Source organism: Myxocyprinus asiaticus, chromosome 13, assembly GCF_019703515.2.
Source record: "Myxocyprinus asiaticus isolate MX2 ecotype Aquarium Trade chromosome 13, UBuf_Myxa_2, whole genome shotgun sequence".
NCBI classification, from domain to species: Eukaryota; Metazoa; Chordata; class Actinopteri; order Cypriniformes; family Catostomidae; genus Myxocyprinus; species Myxocyprinus asiaticus.
The window spans coordinates 44417334-44433457 of NC_059356.1; the positions used below are offsets into that span (position 1 = coordinate 44417334).

Genomic DNA, 16124 nt, shown 5'->3' on the forward strand with positions numbered 1-16124 from the left:
ATGCACACAAACACAGCATTAAAGTAATCCATACGACTCTAGTGGTTAAATCCATGTCTTCTGAAGTGATATGATAGGTGTGGGTGAGAAACAGATCAAAGTCTTTTTTTTTTTTTTTTTTTTTTTTTTTTTTTTACTATCAATCTCCACTTTCACCTTCTTCATTGTTTATGGGCAATTCATTTGCATTCTTCGTGCATATCGCCATCTACTGGTCAGGGAGGAGAATTTATAGTAAAATAGGACTTAAATATTGATCTGTTTCTCACCCATACCTATCATATGACTTCTGAAGATATAGATTTGAACACTTGGCTCTTATGGATTACTTTTATGCTGCCTTTATGTACATTTTGGAGTTTCAAAGTTCTGGTCACCATTCACTTGCATTGTAAGGACCTGCAGAGCTGAAATAGTCTTCTAAAAATCTTCATTTGTGTTCTGCAGAAGACAGACACACATCTGGGATGGCATGAGGGTGAGTAAATAATGAGAGAATTTTAATTTTTGGGTGAGCTATCCCTTTAAGTCAAATTGTCGAATAAAATAGGCAGACTCAATGAATTCCAATCATTCCACCAGTGAAACAATATTACATGCATACTTTTTACATACAGTGTTCTTCCCACGTAAAAGTACATGGTCTGTGGTATACTTAAGTAATTTAAGTCGAATTTAAAGTGATGTTTGAAACTAAATTTGGCGTGAGAGAGTGACGCTACCAACGCAGACTCGCTCCGCCGACCCTTTAACAAACTGGCGCGTCTGGATCATAATATATCCAAGGCTTTGTGACGTAGGTCGGGAAGGCGCGGCACTTGTCTTTCCGCCAATAGATTTAAAGGAATCCGCTTGATTGACAGTTCATGAGCCTTGAAAGTGGGCGGGGCCGCCTACTTTATCCGTCTGCCTTCTGTTATGGAAGCCATTTTGGGATTTTGCTTGGAAGTGTTTGTGAGACGAGCTCATAACTTTTGTTTATTCCCACGAAGGTTGTGACAGCCTCATTACTGAGTTTTTGATATGTAATATTTTTGATTTTATTTTTTTTTATTGTTCTTTATTTTTGGTCGCTATGCGGCACACATTTTGCGCATCCTCGGATTGGATTGTCATTTCTCAACTGGACTATTTTCAAAACAACATGAGATTATAGACACTGATGGTCAAACTGGCAAGTGGTGTTATGTTTATTTGTTTATGTATGGTTTAAATCAAGCCATATGCACGAATAAATTATTTTAAGATGTATGAGGTAGTCATTGGGGGACAGTCAGTGAAGCTTATTTCTTTCTAAACTCTTGACAGGCAAAGGCAAAACGGCCCTCCATTGTCTTGCATGCAGTCGGGAATTTGTTTATATATTATATATAATGTATTATATGTTATGGTCTTATATAAGCCCCTGATGTAAACACTATTAAAGTGCGCAATAACGTATTTACGCGTTTAAAACATTGCGCTGGTACAATGTTGCAATCCTAGGCTGTGTCTCAAAACCTAGTGAGCTGCCTACCTAGATACCACTTTTGGGCATCGTGGACTTGTTCAGAACGATTGAATCGCAGTGTCGGGAATCGAACGCACGTTTCGGAACGCTCGAATGCGAGTCGATTCAAATGTTCGGAACACCTCTTCGATTCCCAAATTGACGTAGGCAGCAGCTCATAGGTGTTTGAAACGCAACCCACGTTGCAGAAGGGGCAAATATGAGACGTCAAATCTGAAGAGTTGCACGTCTATCGTGTTTGTAAATGCAAATCCACGTTGTCCATTAGCGCAAAGATGCAAACTGCACGCAGAAGTGCGTGAAGCCGTAAATCTGAATCAATTGTTTGAGGATTCAAACAAAGCCTCACTGTTTTGGCTGTGTTCTGCACAAAGAAAATGAGCTTCTGGCTTTCACCATTGACTTGTCCTATTGGTATATTAGTGTGGAAAGTTTGGGACATAGCTGTGCTTGTTTAGGCTTGTGGAATGTAAGTTTTGCGAGTTCAGCCTGTCTCTTGGGTATTGGAGATCATTTTTGCTGGGTCTCTTGAATTTTTGGAGAAAGAGCACAATCATTTAGAGCAGTGTTTCCCAACCTATTTTCCACGGGACCCCTATTTTAACATTTGTACTTGCTTGTTTTGAGTATTGGGGGTGTTACCTCCCCCCATCCACCCTGAATCTATGCCCCTGGTTGCCGATATTTTATTCCTCATCAGTAAACCTAAATTATAGGCTATAAAATGCTTAATTTGGTGAATACTTACACATAGAGTACTGTAACGGAGCCAAGTCTCCATTTCAAAATAAGAGCACCCAGTGAGTTTCGGGCTTATTTATAGTTAAAAGTTCCACATTATGCACCAGATTTTTAGTACTCTAGATATCGTTTAAAAAAAAAAAAAAAAAAAAAAAGCTGCCGGTTAATCGGTTATCTGCTTTTTCAGCCACCTTAGTTATCGCCATCGGCTAAATCTACTTCTGATATTTAGCCAAAGAGATTAAGAATAGACCTTATTCACACTAGCGCCATCTTTGATTTTTAATGGGAATGAAAACGAGGCTGTGAGGGATAGACTTGCAGTCTCTTCAACGGCATAAACGGTATAAAGCTGTATAAAGCTCCTAGAGCGCATGTGATTTTCCACAACTCATGTTGTCTGGAGTTCTTTGTATACTGAATGTTCTTGGACAGATATTTTATTAATGTTTTGTCCGCGGAACGATCCAAAAACACTTTAAACTGCAGTACAGCCCATTGAAGAGACTGTAAGTGTATCCCCCACTGCCTCGTTGTCATTCCCCTCAAAAATCAAAGATGGCGCTAGCGTGAATAAAGTGTATAGTGCACCTGCTCTGTTAGTGGTCGAGACTTTGACAGGTTAATATCTGAAGATTAGGGTACATGATCCAAAAGTGTTGTGTTCTTTTAAATACTGAATAGGTTTGTTTTAATATGAGCACTTAATAGAAAACATCAAACTCTTTAATTTCAACTGACTTTTCGTCTCTACTTGCTAATGTGTTCTTTAATCTCCTGGATTGAAGTTGAAAGCGAAATCATTTATGTCTGGCTTGAGGAAAGTTTTAGGTCTGGTTATAGCTTGCAGGTCTACAGATTACTACGCACAGCAAAGCATTCGTTTTTCCAACAACAAATTACTCAAAAAAATAAAATCTGACTCTCCTGAATTAAACGCACTCGAAATGTTTAGGGTTCTTTATTTTGTTAAAGATTACTCAATTAAATCGATTGAATTTTATTATGAAATTGAAATGCATAAAACAAAAACGTAATTTTAAGATTTATCAGTTTAATTTTGGTAAAAATGACACAATTCCATTAAATGGAATTTTATGAAATTGAAATGCGTCAATCTTTAAAATAATTTGTTTTATTTATTAATTTTTGTTAATTACACAATTCCATTCAGTGGGATTTTAAGGGTTTACAGAGTTCTCACAATCATGGAACAATTAATATCAAGGAAATTATAATTGTGATTTACAGTCTTTAATTTCAGGGACATTTTTGCCTTTATGAGCGCTTTATATCTTTCAATGTAAAACAGCGTGTTCGTGTTGTCTTCATCTAAAACATCCTGTTTGATTGACAGGACTTTAGGCTGAAGTGTTTACACCTTAAAACGCACAATTTACTCTGAAAGAGTAATAGTGTAAAGTAAGAACTGTCTCTGTGTTTAATCACCTGGAGCAAACGAAACAATATTCTTTTTGGTGTCTTATCAAGATTCCTCCCAGAGGCAGGCTGAATTTTTAAGTGTGTGTGTGCTGTACACCCATAGTATATATGCTTTTGTGGGTGTAGATTTAATGTTAACATGCTGTTTTAAAGGCACACCCATCACACGTTAGTTGTCAGTGTGGCTTTAGATGTCTGTATTTCTTTTTTTGGTTTGATCTTCACAGCGTGCTCAACCAGTTGCCATGGATTTTTCCCGCCTGCACACGTATACTCCACCGCACTGTACTCCGGATAACACCGGCTATACCTATTCACTCAGGTGAGCTCACAAGAACGAAGAATTTACTAGGTGGAACTAGAATGCTGTTTCCAACCTCAAATTTGTCCTTTCAGTGTTTACATGTGGTCTCTGTATATGTTAAAATTGCATACAGAATTGAAAGATCTTGTACATCATGTAGGCTAGATCAAATGCTTTCCAGAGTTTCATGTAAATAGAGAGATTTGTGTAACTAGCCTACTTTATGAACTGCACCTCTACCTCAACAAATGAGGGAATTTGCTCATTTTAGGATTTCCGTGGCTGGTTAAACCTGTTTATTGCTCAAGTCGTGTGAGTTTGTGGTTGCAGACAAAGAACACGGTTTAAACTAAAACTAGGCCGGCCTAGTTAAAGCATTTGTCTTTGTCCACTTTTTAGTTTGAGTTTTAAAATCCTTGTTAGCAGTTATGGTCAGGTATATTTTTAATCGGTGTCAGGTGCCATGATGAATGGTCAAATGACAATGCAGCTGTGGCTTCACAGATGTCTCCTTTTACAATGTTTTTGACTTCAGGCAGGTTATAAGGTTAAAAAGGTGAATGTGAATTTGATCATATAATACCCTATAAGTTAAACTGCATTTCAGATGAATAAGACAGTGAGGTAATTTATTTTAAAGGAATGTTCGCCCTTCTTTTATATATAGCGGTTACAGTGAGGCACATACAATGGAAGTGAATGGGGCCAGTCTATAAAAGTTCAAATACACATAGTTTTAAAAGTATAGCCTCAAAATGTAAACATTAGGGGTGTAAAAAAAATATTGTGTTATATTGAATCATATGATACGACACTCACGATTCAATGCCATATGTAATGTACGATACATAAACACATTATAGTGTAATTAAAACCAAGCACCCCAACATTGAGAGCTCTGGAAGAGTCTCCTCTCCGGAGAGGCGGTGCTGAACGCTCACAGGAAAACAGAGCAGCAGATCTACAATACATAGGCGAGAAGATCGATGGCAAACGGCAAGTAGATTGTAGCATTACAGCTTGTCAAATTTGGCAAACAATGGTGTCGTCCTGTGAATCCTTGAATAAGTTTGAGTGAAAAATTTGTGGGTGGTTTTTAAAAAAACAAAAAAAACAAATTTGTATTGGATCATATTGTGAGGCTTTGCACCGTATCATGAAATTTGCATATCGTTACATGCCTAGTAATCATTACAGGTGTTAACATGATTTTAGTGTGATAAAATCGCTTATTAAGTGTAGTTATATTTAATATAACAACTTCCCTGTAATCTTGGTATTGGCTGTATTTTTACACAGATATGGTTAGTAAGCAATTTTATCACACTAAAATCATGTTAACATGTAAGACGGTGTGTATTGTTTACATCTTGTGGCTATTAATTTGAAACGGTGTATATTTTTGATAGACCGATTAATCGGCCGATATTTGACCATTTTGCTATTTTTGGCATTGGCCGAATAACCATGTTCGCTTGACAGATTAACAGAAGTGTTTACTTTCTCTTGTCAGTTCTAAAATCTACCTATGGATTTGTCAATGGATAGTCACATTTTCTGATTTGAAGGTTTTTTCTTTTGAAGTTAATTTAAATATGATGAAATATTGCATAAAGCGTTTGTTTCACTTTAGAATTTTGTGCATTATCTGATTTGCTGTTGTTAAATTGTATTCTGTTTATCAGCATTTATATCAGCCTTTGGCCATCCTGCTCTCTAGATAACAGTATCACCATCGGCCATTGAGAAAACCCATGTCGGTCGACCACTAATTTTAATGCTTAAGCAGGATTCCCACGTGTCCTGGAATTTTGTAATGCAGTTTTCCAGTCATGGAAAATTAGAAAAATACCTAAATGTCCTGGAAAATAATTTTTTGTCCTGGAAAATATTTCAGTATAATAAAACGGTTTGTATGTGTTGCTAGCAAGGTTTCCATTACATGTACAAAAACATGGAACATTCGGGACTCGGAATAGCAGTCAAATACACACATTCATATCGTTTTGTCACTGCTTGTGGCTGCACATTGTGAAACAACATCAACAGTTAAGGGCGCTTACACCCTCGTGATTGATTACATCAGCAGCCATTTGTGTGCTTGGCAATTGCAGTCCAACCGAGCCAGACTGCATGATTGGTTACTGCTACGGCCAATCGCGTGCTTGGCTACAGCAGTGCCTGCAGAGTGAGAACCGGCATTCGTGAAACTTCTCATTCATATACAAACTGAATGACCTGGTACATGTACCGACCGACTGAATGAGAGGGGCATGTTGTTCGTTTACTTAAGCATCGGCATGTGAGTTTACCTTGTTCATCATGGAAAGAAAGGGGCGGAAGAGTTGTAAATGTGTTATACGTGTTGAGGGGCTTCCACATGACTCGCGTCAGTGCTGCCGAATACATTGAAGTCTATGAAGCGATGCGCCAGCGCAACCTCACCTCCAAATTCACACCAAAGTGTTTCACACATGGTTTTGCCTCACAAATTATGTCTTTGAGAGTACAAAGCAACAATAAACATTTAAAAACTGTCCAAATTTATGAAGAGATATTGAATCTCATAATTTATTTATTACCTAATTGTTTCCGAGTATCCAGAGACCACAGTTATTGAACTACAGTAATTACACCTACCAAAAACACAAAAAAATGTTAAGACCTAAACATAAACAAGTCCTCTATTTACTTTCTGCAATGAAATACATTTTTTTTTCTCTTCCAAATAAATGTTTTCAATGTTAATTGTGCGCACCTCTCACTTTCTTGCGTGGCAAGCTTGTAAATTCACCCCTCCATGATGCTTTCTGCAACACTTGTCATGTGGAGGGCAAAGCGCCGCTTGACGCTGGCTTTGAGTGTGAGTGTTGTCGCCTCGACTCAACTCATGTGAAATGCGCTTTACAATGGCGAAAGGACATTATTGAAACGCATACTTATTATTAGGCTATTATTGTTGTCTTTTCTGGTAAGTCATGCTCAGCAGTAGATCTGCTTTGTTCTTGTAATGCTTAAACATTCTATTCAAGTCGGTAGATTTGACATGCAAATTTTAATAAAGGAGAAGGTAAGGACAATATTGATACTTTTTGGATGAAAAGTCATGCTCATGCAGTTCACAAACTGAACAGAAAATTATAGATCTGCTTTGTTCTTATAATGCTTAAATACTATAAAGTCTCTTGGTAAATTTCGGTCACGAACATCAAAATAATTCAATGACTCACTCTTTGCACTTAAGACGCTCATTTGTCGCCACCTAGTGGCATCTCCAGAAGTGGTCACTAAACTAATCCATTAATGAAACTGAACAAATTTGAAAACAGGCAAGCCACAACAAAATACCCTTTTTTGGCAGCTAATTCTGCACAATTGTGAAGATAATGTTCTATACTTGAATCATTAAAATAGCTTAAGTTGGTCCTTTTAGCTTATTCTAACCCCAGAAAACATGTCCGTGGATCAGTGATTGTCTCAGCTTTTTTTTTTATCCCTGTCAGTTATAAACTTTAGACAATGATGACAGTCGGATCACTGATTTAAAAAAAAAATAAAAATTCTCTTCTATTTGCTCTGAGTCGGTAGCATGGTGATTCGGACATTTTCAATAATTAAATGATCGGAGTCGGCTTACACTGCGGTTACCACATGTAGTATGCAGAAAACACAATCTAGTCATAAAAATGGCGTTAGCAATAAAACGCAGAATGTCGTGGAATATGACATTATTTGGACAAAAATTTATGTTTGAATGTACTATTTATCAAATTAAAATTGTGATATGTCCTAGTGTGATAATTAACTAAAGTCTCTGATTTAATTGAATAAATAATCTGCAAATGATACACGCTTCAAAATGAATGTGTAGAGACGGCCGCTCTGAAAAAACCTCATCATGATAATCACGCGCTCTTGTGTGTGTGAGATGACTGAGATGGAGAGTGCTTTGAAGTCCACAGAACACACAGACTATGTATTTATTAAATTAAATAACTGCTTTACATGGATAAATAATCACAATGAGCCATGGAGTAAACTGCTTATCTGGAGGTGAGAAACTACTGTCAAATCATAGAAACTCCAAAATAAAAGCTTGATTTAAATGGACGCATGTGTTTTTGCTTAAATATTACACTTGTTGGACACCCAAAATGTCCTGGAAATTTGTGCCTTGAAAAGAGTGGGAATCCTGTTAAGGACTGGCCCATTCACTTCTATTTTAAGTGCCTTACGGTAACCACGATGTTTGCATAATGCCACAAATGCTGTTAAATGAGCTTAAAGGGATAGTTCACCCAAAAATGAAAATTCATCATTTACTCACCCTCATGCCATCCCAGATGTGTATGACTTTATTCTGCAGAACACTAATGAAGATTTTAAGAATATTTCAGCTATGTAGGTCCATATAATGCAAGTGAATGGGTGCCAAAATTATGAAGCGCCAAAATCCACATAAAGGAATCATAAAAGTAATCCATGTGACTGAAGTGGTTAAATGTATATGTTAAGACACTAAATTATATGTGTGGTTGAGAAACAGATCAATATTTAAGTCATTTGTTATCATAAATGCTCCTCTCTGCCCATTAGGGGTCTGTATGCACTAAGAATGTGAATTGCCAAAAACAGAAGAAGGTGAAGGAAAAAGGACTTGAATATTGATCTGTTTCTCACTCACACCTATCATATCGCTTCTGAAGATATGGGTTTAAATACTGGAGTTTTATGGAGTACTTTTATGTTGCCCTTATGTGGATTTTGGAGCTTAAAAATTTTGGCACCCATTCACTTGCATTGTATGGACCTACAGAGCTGAGATATTCTTCTAAAAATATTCATTTGTGTTCTGCAGAAGAAAGAAAGCCATACACGTCTGGGATGGCATGAGGGTGAGATAATGATGAGAGAATCTTTGTTTTTGAATTAAAGTACCTATTGAACTATTCTTTTAACTTGCATTGAACATTTATGTATTTAAACAGTTAATTACCATCTACTTTTTCAGAAGAAGTGTGTATAGAATTAAAATGATTAAATATAGTCTCCCAATATATTTGAGATCATAACTGCATGCATAAAAGTCAAAGAAAAAAATGTTGGGCAGTATGTAAGTCTCATTCAACATTCGCTTTTGTGGTATAGAACAGGGGTCGGCAACCTATGGCACGCATGCCAGCATTGGCACGCGGAGGGGTAATCGCTGGCACGCCAGCGACGGCGAGAGAGTAGACTATTTATATAAATTCTGCATCTGCATTCCAATCTACATCTTGATGTAATCCTTCATCACGCAGTGTGTTTTCATGAGCTGAATGGGAGGCCAGACAAAAATGTGACGAGACTGCAGTATACCCAACAGACTCCTGCAGCGCATGCAAGCCATTTGCGCATCACGAGCCGGCAGCGCTTCACATTCGGTTAATCACGCAAGTAAAAGCTCCCGCTTCAGTCAGACTGTGTGGATGACAGCCTTCATTCCGTGTTTCATTTGTTTCTTTTTGCTTTCAGAACAACACTTGATGTAATAAGGAAAACACCACTATTAATCCTTGAGATTTCCAACCCAGCATACAGGTACACCGTCCTTAAACTGTAGTCACACTCAAAATTACATTAAACGATTAAAAGAGAAAACATAAACCTACATCGAGGGGTTCAAAAATCTAAGTCTATTCAAAATATAAATTTAAACCTGGAAGTAACGTTTTAGGATATTGCAGGTGCGATTCACCAAAAAGGGCTAAATAGTTGATCGGCTTGTGATGCGCGAATGGCTTGCACGCACAGTGCGAGTCTCGTCACACTTTCGGCACAGCCATTGACCAGAAAATAAAAAATGGCACTCTTTGTAAAAAGGTTGCTGACCTGGTATAGAAGAAAGATGCATAACATCTTTTGAGTTCCATGGGAGAAAGACAGTCAAATGGGTTTGAAACAAAATGAGGATAAGTAAATGAATTGTTGGGTGAACTATCACTTTAATTGTGCAAGTGTAAAAATACAGTTTTTATTTATTTATTTTTTATTTTATTTTATAAATTTGTGATTTTATAATTGTTTTTTTGTTTTTTGTTTTTTTTGTCAGTGCAGTAGGGTCAGGGTCTTGCAGTATGTCGCTACTCTTACTAATACCAATTCAGTCCCATTGACCCCTGTACTGGGTTGTTTCAGCAGTACCATTGAGTGCACACTGCAATAAGTGTACAGTAGGTTGCATGACCGTGATCTCAAGGCAGAAAGCATTGTAAAAAGCAGTGAGATCGCATGACGAACGGTTGAGCCATCTGTCGCTGGCACTCACAGCGACATGATGAATTAGAGTTACTCGGTGTGTGACAGACAGGTCAAGAATTGCATACAAAGAAAGTAATTGTGTAAGCTCTGCAGAGAAAGGAACGCAGCGAGAATAGAGCACAGGCATGTTGAGCTGAATGCTTTTGACAACTAAAGTTTTCTGCCAGCAGTTTCCTAGTAAATTAATGACTTGATAGACAGTCAAAAGGGGAATCTAAATTAGGGATGCACCGATACCACTTTTTCTCTTATGATACCTTAAATCTCAGTATTGGCTATCCCGATCAGTTTAGAATATCTATACCTCACTCTGTGATACAATTGGGGGTACTCTTTTATATGTAAAAAAACCCCACAAACCTTTAACTATACATTATTTAAATATAAATGTATAGCCTATGAAGAAAAACTTTATTGTTAACTAGTCTATGGATAATGTAGCGTAACAGTATCCAGCTGGTACGTGATAGCTGTGCACTGTGTAAACCTCACTCTCCTGGCCTGAAGAGACACATGAGCAACCGAGGCTAGAGGCCATGGCTTTTATAGCCTTGCTAGCATGTCTGACTCCCATGCCGGGGATCAGCGGTTTGAATACCGCTCGGGGCGGGTCAAGTAGGACCGGTGACACTGGTGCCATGACCCGGATGGGAGTGAGATTTAGAGGGGTGGGTGTAACGGTAGCTAGCTGGTATGTGATAGTTGTGCAATGTGTAAACCTCACTCTCCTGGCCGTAAGAGACGCACTAGCAACCGAGGCTACAAGCCATGGCTTTTCTAGCCTCCTTGCTAACGTGTCCGACGCCCATGCCGGGGACCGCCGGTTCGAATCCCGCTCAGGGCGGGTCGAGTAGGACCGGACACAGTTACAGCAAAAATAATAGCAATTCCAGTGAAATTCTTAAATATAAAAGAAGCCAGTTTTCTTTGCACAATTTGTTTCAAATTGTAATTTGAGATCCTTTTCATGTAAATGGTTCTATCGACATAAGGGAGATTTGTGTACACTTATTGGTCATCCGCTTGTACCGGTGCTCATCTAGTTGTTTGCCCTTTTCTTGGCAAAGACTGGATCTAAAATTAGTTTAAAAAGCATGATGAGGGAATTTATGAGGATATAAATTCTTCATTCTTTTTCAAGCATGATAATTATGCAACTAGTCTTGTTTTTTGTTTTGATTAATTTTTTAGACTGATATTGTAAGTAGGGATGTGCACGAGTAGTCGGAATATTCGAGTATTAATTCTGCAATAATTATTAGTACTATTCGAATTTCGCAAAGTTTTGCTTTGCCGGCCATATATACAGTGAAATGCATCTAAAACTGTCAGTTATAACAGAATGCACTGGGTGGCGCTGTTGAGTGTGGACACAACAGTTGATCACATTTGAGCAAACGGTTCTGTCAGTACGTTCAGATGGACACCAAAAATGCGGGATATGAGAATGTGGCTTACTGTGAGAAAGCTGTGTTCCTGTTTAAATGTACTGGATAAGCGGTGTACACTTTACTCTCGTATATGTGCAGCTCGTCAGAAAGCAGCGTCCCCCGTAGCAACGTAATCCTCGTGACTCTTCTGTAAACAACAAACATGGCATCCGAGAAAGACTATGCTAGCTGAGGTTAGGGACATTCCATCATTTAAATTGGTGTCTATAAATGAGTATAGTTTACTGAGCATGTGGATATGCTTGTTTTTCTCAACAAAAACATGACATGAGATACAATATAAACATAACTATTATATGCCGAGTGTTTATACTCGTCCTGTACGTTAACCGCGTCAGTCTACTTCATTAGCGGTTTCTTTTTCTTCGCTTTGCGTGAGCTTAAATGCTTTCTATTCTTCTTTTTGTTTTCATGAATTGCTTGTTTAAATAGTTTCAACAGAAAAAACACAGGACATGATATAAGCTTGTTTTGGATATAATTAGAAGTTTTTTTTTTTTTTTAATGGTGACGCAATCTTTATGACTAAAAAAATAATTTTACAACGTCTCTTTCTCAATAATTACCTTCATTTAAATAATCGAATATTCATTTATGAGCTTAAATATTCGAATACCAAATTATTGATGAATGCCCATCCCTAATTGTAAGCTGTTAAAGAGTTTGTTGCGTACAGTCGTTTGCTATGCGTCAATAGTTTGTTGCACCTACAGTAAATGCAATGTGTTTCGAGCTTATGCAAATTTGGGTGCAAATTAGATGTGCTCACAAATGCAGTACATGCTTGAGCATTAGCGTAGCTGTTGGGAGACTGGGTTAGGAAGAACCAAGAAAGAGCTGTTTTAATATAGCTGCTACTGATTTAGACATCGGAGTGGAACTATAGGGATTTGGTGAAATATTATGCAAGATTGTAGAAGATGTGCATGGTGGAAATGCAGGGAAGGAATCCTGCATGTAAGGAATATTTATAAAGGAATACGTTTGAATGGATAGTCTGTTGCATTGCACTCACGCTCAACAGCTGCTGTAGTATTCGACAGCTGTACAGTTGTGTGTGTGTGTGTGTGTGTGTATCAATGCACTGAAGTAACATTTAGAGTGTTACGCATTAGATGAGCTGTAACAGGAAGTGATATCGCTGAATTTGAATAACCACAGTGCTTAATTTTCCCCTCTTATCTCTAATAGTAGTTTCTGTCTGGAAACTGAAAGACCCAAGAGCAAAACTGTCCATTTCCTCAGCTTGAGCGCAGTTTCAGAGGTTTCTATAGTAAGGAAAACATGAAAAATGAAAGACAAGTATATATGTACCTAGTCTTTTATCAGGTTTAATTCAGATTGCAAACTCGCAACTAAAATCAGAGCTGTGTCTGATTTTAACCCCGCTCAGTAGTGTCTCTGAAATAAAGCCTTGAACTCTTCAGTCCGAGCTCAGACACTCGTGAGCCATCAGGTTCTTAATCTGACAGTGAGCTAGCTGTGTTCTCGCTAATCTTGTTTTCTTCTGTCAGACGTCTGTGTCACAGGCTTTGGCTTATTGTTTGTAAGGGAGATGGAATCTGAGAAAGTTTGTACTGTGTTTCTACCATCTGGTCAAATAAAGACAAGGGATTAATGGTCGACGATATATCGGCCGATATTATGAATTTTTCAATCACATCGGCCGTTAAATTTTCCCGATTTGTTTAAGGCCGCGACGGTGCCGATAATCGACTGCTTGCATGTGAAGGAGCCGTCTGCGACATGTAAATGACCAATCACAGTTCATTTTGTTGTTACGTGCCGTCGTGTTACCACAATAATAGACCGGTTTGCAACACTGTTTTATTGAAACGGTCCATATATCAGAGACGCGCGCAGATCATAATGTTAAAGTGCTCGAGTGTTTCACTCTCCCTGTCTCACCTCAGCAGTTCCCTGTTACTTTTTAACTGTCTTGTCAAATGATAAATGCAAATATCAATAAAACTTCTATCATATACCGTCTGCAAATATGCGGAGACCTCATTTAAACAGATGCAATTCACAAACCTCACAAAACTTGAGCAATCCAGCGTCCTGTGGAGCGCTCGTAAATCTTCCTCTAAAGCACGTATTCTGTCAGACTCTCTTTCACGAAAATCCAGCATTTTCTTCCGGTCGAGCGCTCGTATAATATCTGCCTCTGAAACGTCTGTCAGCTAGGATCAAAACTCACTTCCTCTGATTTATGAATGTTACATGATGGTCTACACACTAGCACTTGAGGGCAACTTCAAAATAAAACCGCTTCATGTGCACTAGGGTTAGGGTTAGGGCTAGGGCTCCGATACCAAAATTTTGGCTTCGGTATGATACTAGCCCTGGTACCTCGGTACTGATACTAACTCGATACTTAGGCAACAAATAAAAAAAATAAAAAAATCATTTTTGATTAAATTACACAGAAAATTGACAAAGAACTGCATAAAGTCTTATAGATAAAAATTATGCCTTTTTTTATTTATTTTTTTATTTTTTTAATTACATTTTTTTAAAATAATGTTATGATCAAATTGTTTAATCAAATACATACTCTACAGCTTTGGTCAAATGAAAATATAATAATTTATAAATTATTTTTGTTCAGAAACAAAAAAGATGCACAACAGAGCTTTACAGTATTAATGAAGTCTGAACAGTCTGATTACCTGAGGCTGCCATGGCTGAATTATAATATGCTGATATTCAGTACTGGTATTCAGCTTTTGTGATATTGCTTACAGATAATAATACTAATAATATAACCATTTAATATTATATTATTGTTATTATTGCTACAACTTTGAATATTACACTTTTATACAGTAGTAATATTTTTCTGTCGTAATGTCTTCAATTTCACACATCCAGTTAAATATAGCTCATTTCAGTGGGACTTTTATTTTAAAAAGACCTTAAGTTCTTCCTGTTTCTGAAGGGTTCGTTATATGAAACTTCCCATGATTCACGAGCTGAAATCTCTGGTGGAAAATATAATTTGAGAGTTCACAGCCATTTATACACTAAAAACACTGCTCTGCGGCTCTGCAGATGGATACTATTGGACACACTGCACACTGTGGGATAATGTGATTACTAATGCACACATGCCATCCATGGTTGCATCAGCATCCACCATTAAAAACCCCCAGATCGGTTGACCACCATTAGAGATGTGCGAGTCTAGTCGACTAGATACTGATGCTGCTAGTCGACACTATCAATATTTTTCCCCATTAATCTGTTCAACATTTGTTACACATTATTGTTTGGCTATATATTTTTTTTTACAAAGGATGCCCTTAAATTACGGTCATGTTAATGTTACGTTTTGAGTATAATTAATACAATTATTCAAAAAGAGGATGTCTGGAGCAGATGTGTACAAAGTTTCATTTCACCTCAGGCTGCACGTGCTTCCCTCTCTCACTCGTGGCGCACGCAGGAAAATATCCTCTCGTAAGACGAGCAGAGTAGCTTCGCACATCACTTCGGTGGTGGTGCGGGAAGCAGATTTCCGAAACGTTGGCTTGCATGTCCCTGCGGATATTCACATTAGAGTCGTCTTTAAATCTGTGCGTGCTTGCAATTTCTTTTCCAGCCGAGCGGGCTTTTTCAAGTGCAGGTAATCGCCTCAGTTGAGTCAGGTCCTGTCTTTCACGGGAACATGTTGACAATTTTATTTAATTATTATACATTTTTTTATCATAAAAATGTAAGTAGTGAGTAGCCTAGAAAATGACTATTTTAGGCTAGGTGTGCCATTTGTTTTTTAATTTTTACCCTGCTGATCATAAAGGCTATTTTCAACGATGTGCCAACTGCTTAACTGATTAAAGGAAAATTCCATGTTCAATACAAGTTAAGCTCAATCGACAGCATTTGTGACATGATGTTGATTACCACAAAAATTAATTTTGACTTGCCCCACCTTTAAAAAAAAAAGCAAAAATCAAGGTTACAGTGAGGGGGTGAATGGGGGCCAATTTTTGAACTTGAAAAAGTGATTATTTTAACAAGTATAGCCAAAAGACGTAAACAGCATGTGTATTAACATGATTTTAGTGAGAAAATAATTTACTGACCTTTCCTGTGTAAAGTTATAGCCAATTTTACAACCAATTTGACATTGCCATGTTAACAAACCATACAATGACGACTATTTAAACAACTTTACAGCTCAAATAATGAGTTTTAACAGAAGAATTAATGTAAGTGCTTTTATACTGTAAAATTATAAGCTTCACATTTCTACTTTAAAACCCTCCAAAAATTGGCCCCACTCACTTCCATTGTAAGTGCCTCAATGTAACCACGATTGTTTTGCTTTTTTAAGAAAAGGAGGGATGAGTCAAAATTAATTCGAGGTAAT

General features: G+C 37.5%; 1 protein-coding gene across 3 annotated transcripts in view; it reads left to right on the forward strand.

Annotated features, from left to right (window-relative positions):
* The window catches only part of LOC127450218 (SUN domain-containing protein 1-like), a 43508-nt gene that overhangs the window by 1514 nt on the left and 25870 nt on the right, over window positions 1–16124 (forward strand). For 2 of the 3 annotated variants that reach the window (XM_051714113.1, XM_051714115.1), the window contains exons 1-2: window positions 927–1174; window positions 3922–4016. The exons of the other annotated variant lie outside the window; for it this stretch is intronic. In XM_051714113.1, coding sequence (XP_051570073.1) covers window positions 1163–1174; window positions 3922–4016 — 107 coding nt within the window. In that variant the 5' untranslated portion in view covers window positions 927–1162. Of the gene's footprint in view, window positions 1–926; window positions 1175–3921; window positions 4017–16124 lie in introns of those variants that run through there. 3 annotated transcript variants of the gene reach the window in all.